The sequence below is a fragment of the Eimeria mitis genome, genomic scaffold, assembly GCF_000499745.2.
Source record: "Eimeria mitis Houghton genomic scaffold, Emh_scaff4486, whole genome shotgun sequence".
Classification (NCBI taxonomy): domain Eukaryota; phylum Apicomplexa; class Conoidasida; order Eucoccidiorida; family Eimeriidae; genus Eimeria; species Eimeria mitis.
Window position 1 is genome coordinate 2,029 of NW_013572803.1, and position 767 is coordinate 2,795.

A 767-nucleotide genomic window follows, 5' to 3' on the forward strand; every position below is an offset into this window, starting at 1 on the left:
AAACACTAAACCCTAAACCCTAAACCCTAAACCCTAAACCCTAAAAAAGAAAGAAAGGAGACAAAAGGAGACAGCCGCTCCATCGCCATAGATAGGATACAAACAGAAAAAAAGAAACAAACAACAAACCCTAAACCCTAAACCCTTAAACCCCAAACCCTAAACCCTAAACCCCAAACATAAACCCTAGAAGCCAAACCTAGACCCTAAACCCTAAACCCCAAATCTAAACCCTCAACCCTAAACCCCACACCTAACCCCTAACCCCTAAACCCTTAAACCCTAAACCCTAAACCCTAAACCCTAAACCCTACCTTTTTCTGAGTCTATGAAGACCTCAAAGAGTGCTGGCAGCAGAAAACGGCGAGAGATGGGGAGACACTCCAACCGCGATCGAAAACTCTCCAGCATAAACAACCGGTGCAGCGTGCGGCATGCACTGCATGCAGCAGCAGCAGCAGCAGCAGCAGCAGCAGCAGCAGCAGAAGCAGCAGCAGCAGCAGGAGCAGCAGAAGCAGCAGAAGCAGCAGCAGCAGCAGAAGCAGAAGCAGCAGCAGCAGCAGCAGCAGGAAAAGCAGCAAAAGGAGCAGAAGCAGCAGAAGCAGCAGCAGCAGCAGCAGCAGCGGCAGCAGCAGAACAAGATTGACGCCGATGAGTAGGCACATACAACAACAATGCATTTCCTGCGAGCTCCCCTTCTAAACCCTAAACCCTAAACCCTAAACCCCAAACCCTAAACCCCAAACCCTAAACCCTAAACCCTAAAC

At 49.7% G+C, this 767-nt stretch overlaps 1 protein-coding gene across 1 annotated transcript; it reads left to right on the forward strand.

Annotated features, from left to right (window-relative positions):
* Positions 1-434: 434 nt before the first annotated feature.
* Positions 435-659, forward strand: EMH_0075500 (uncharacterized protein; the record flags this gene model as incomplete). The annotated part of the gene is made up of 1 exon (XM_013499603.1): positions 435-659. One exon carries the CDS (start codon positions 435-437, stop codon positions 657-659), a length of 225 nt encoding a protein of 74 aa, XP_013355057.1.
* Between the last annotated feature and the right edge of the window lie 108 nt (positions 660-767).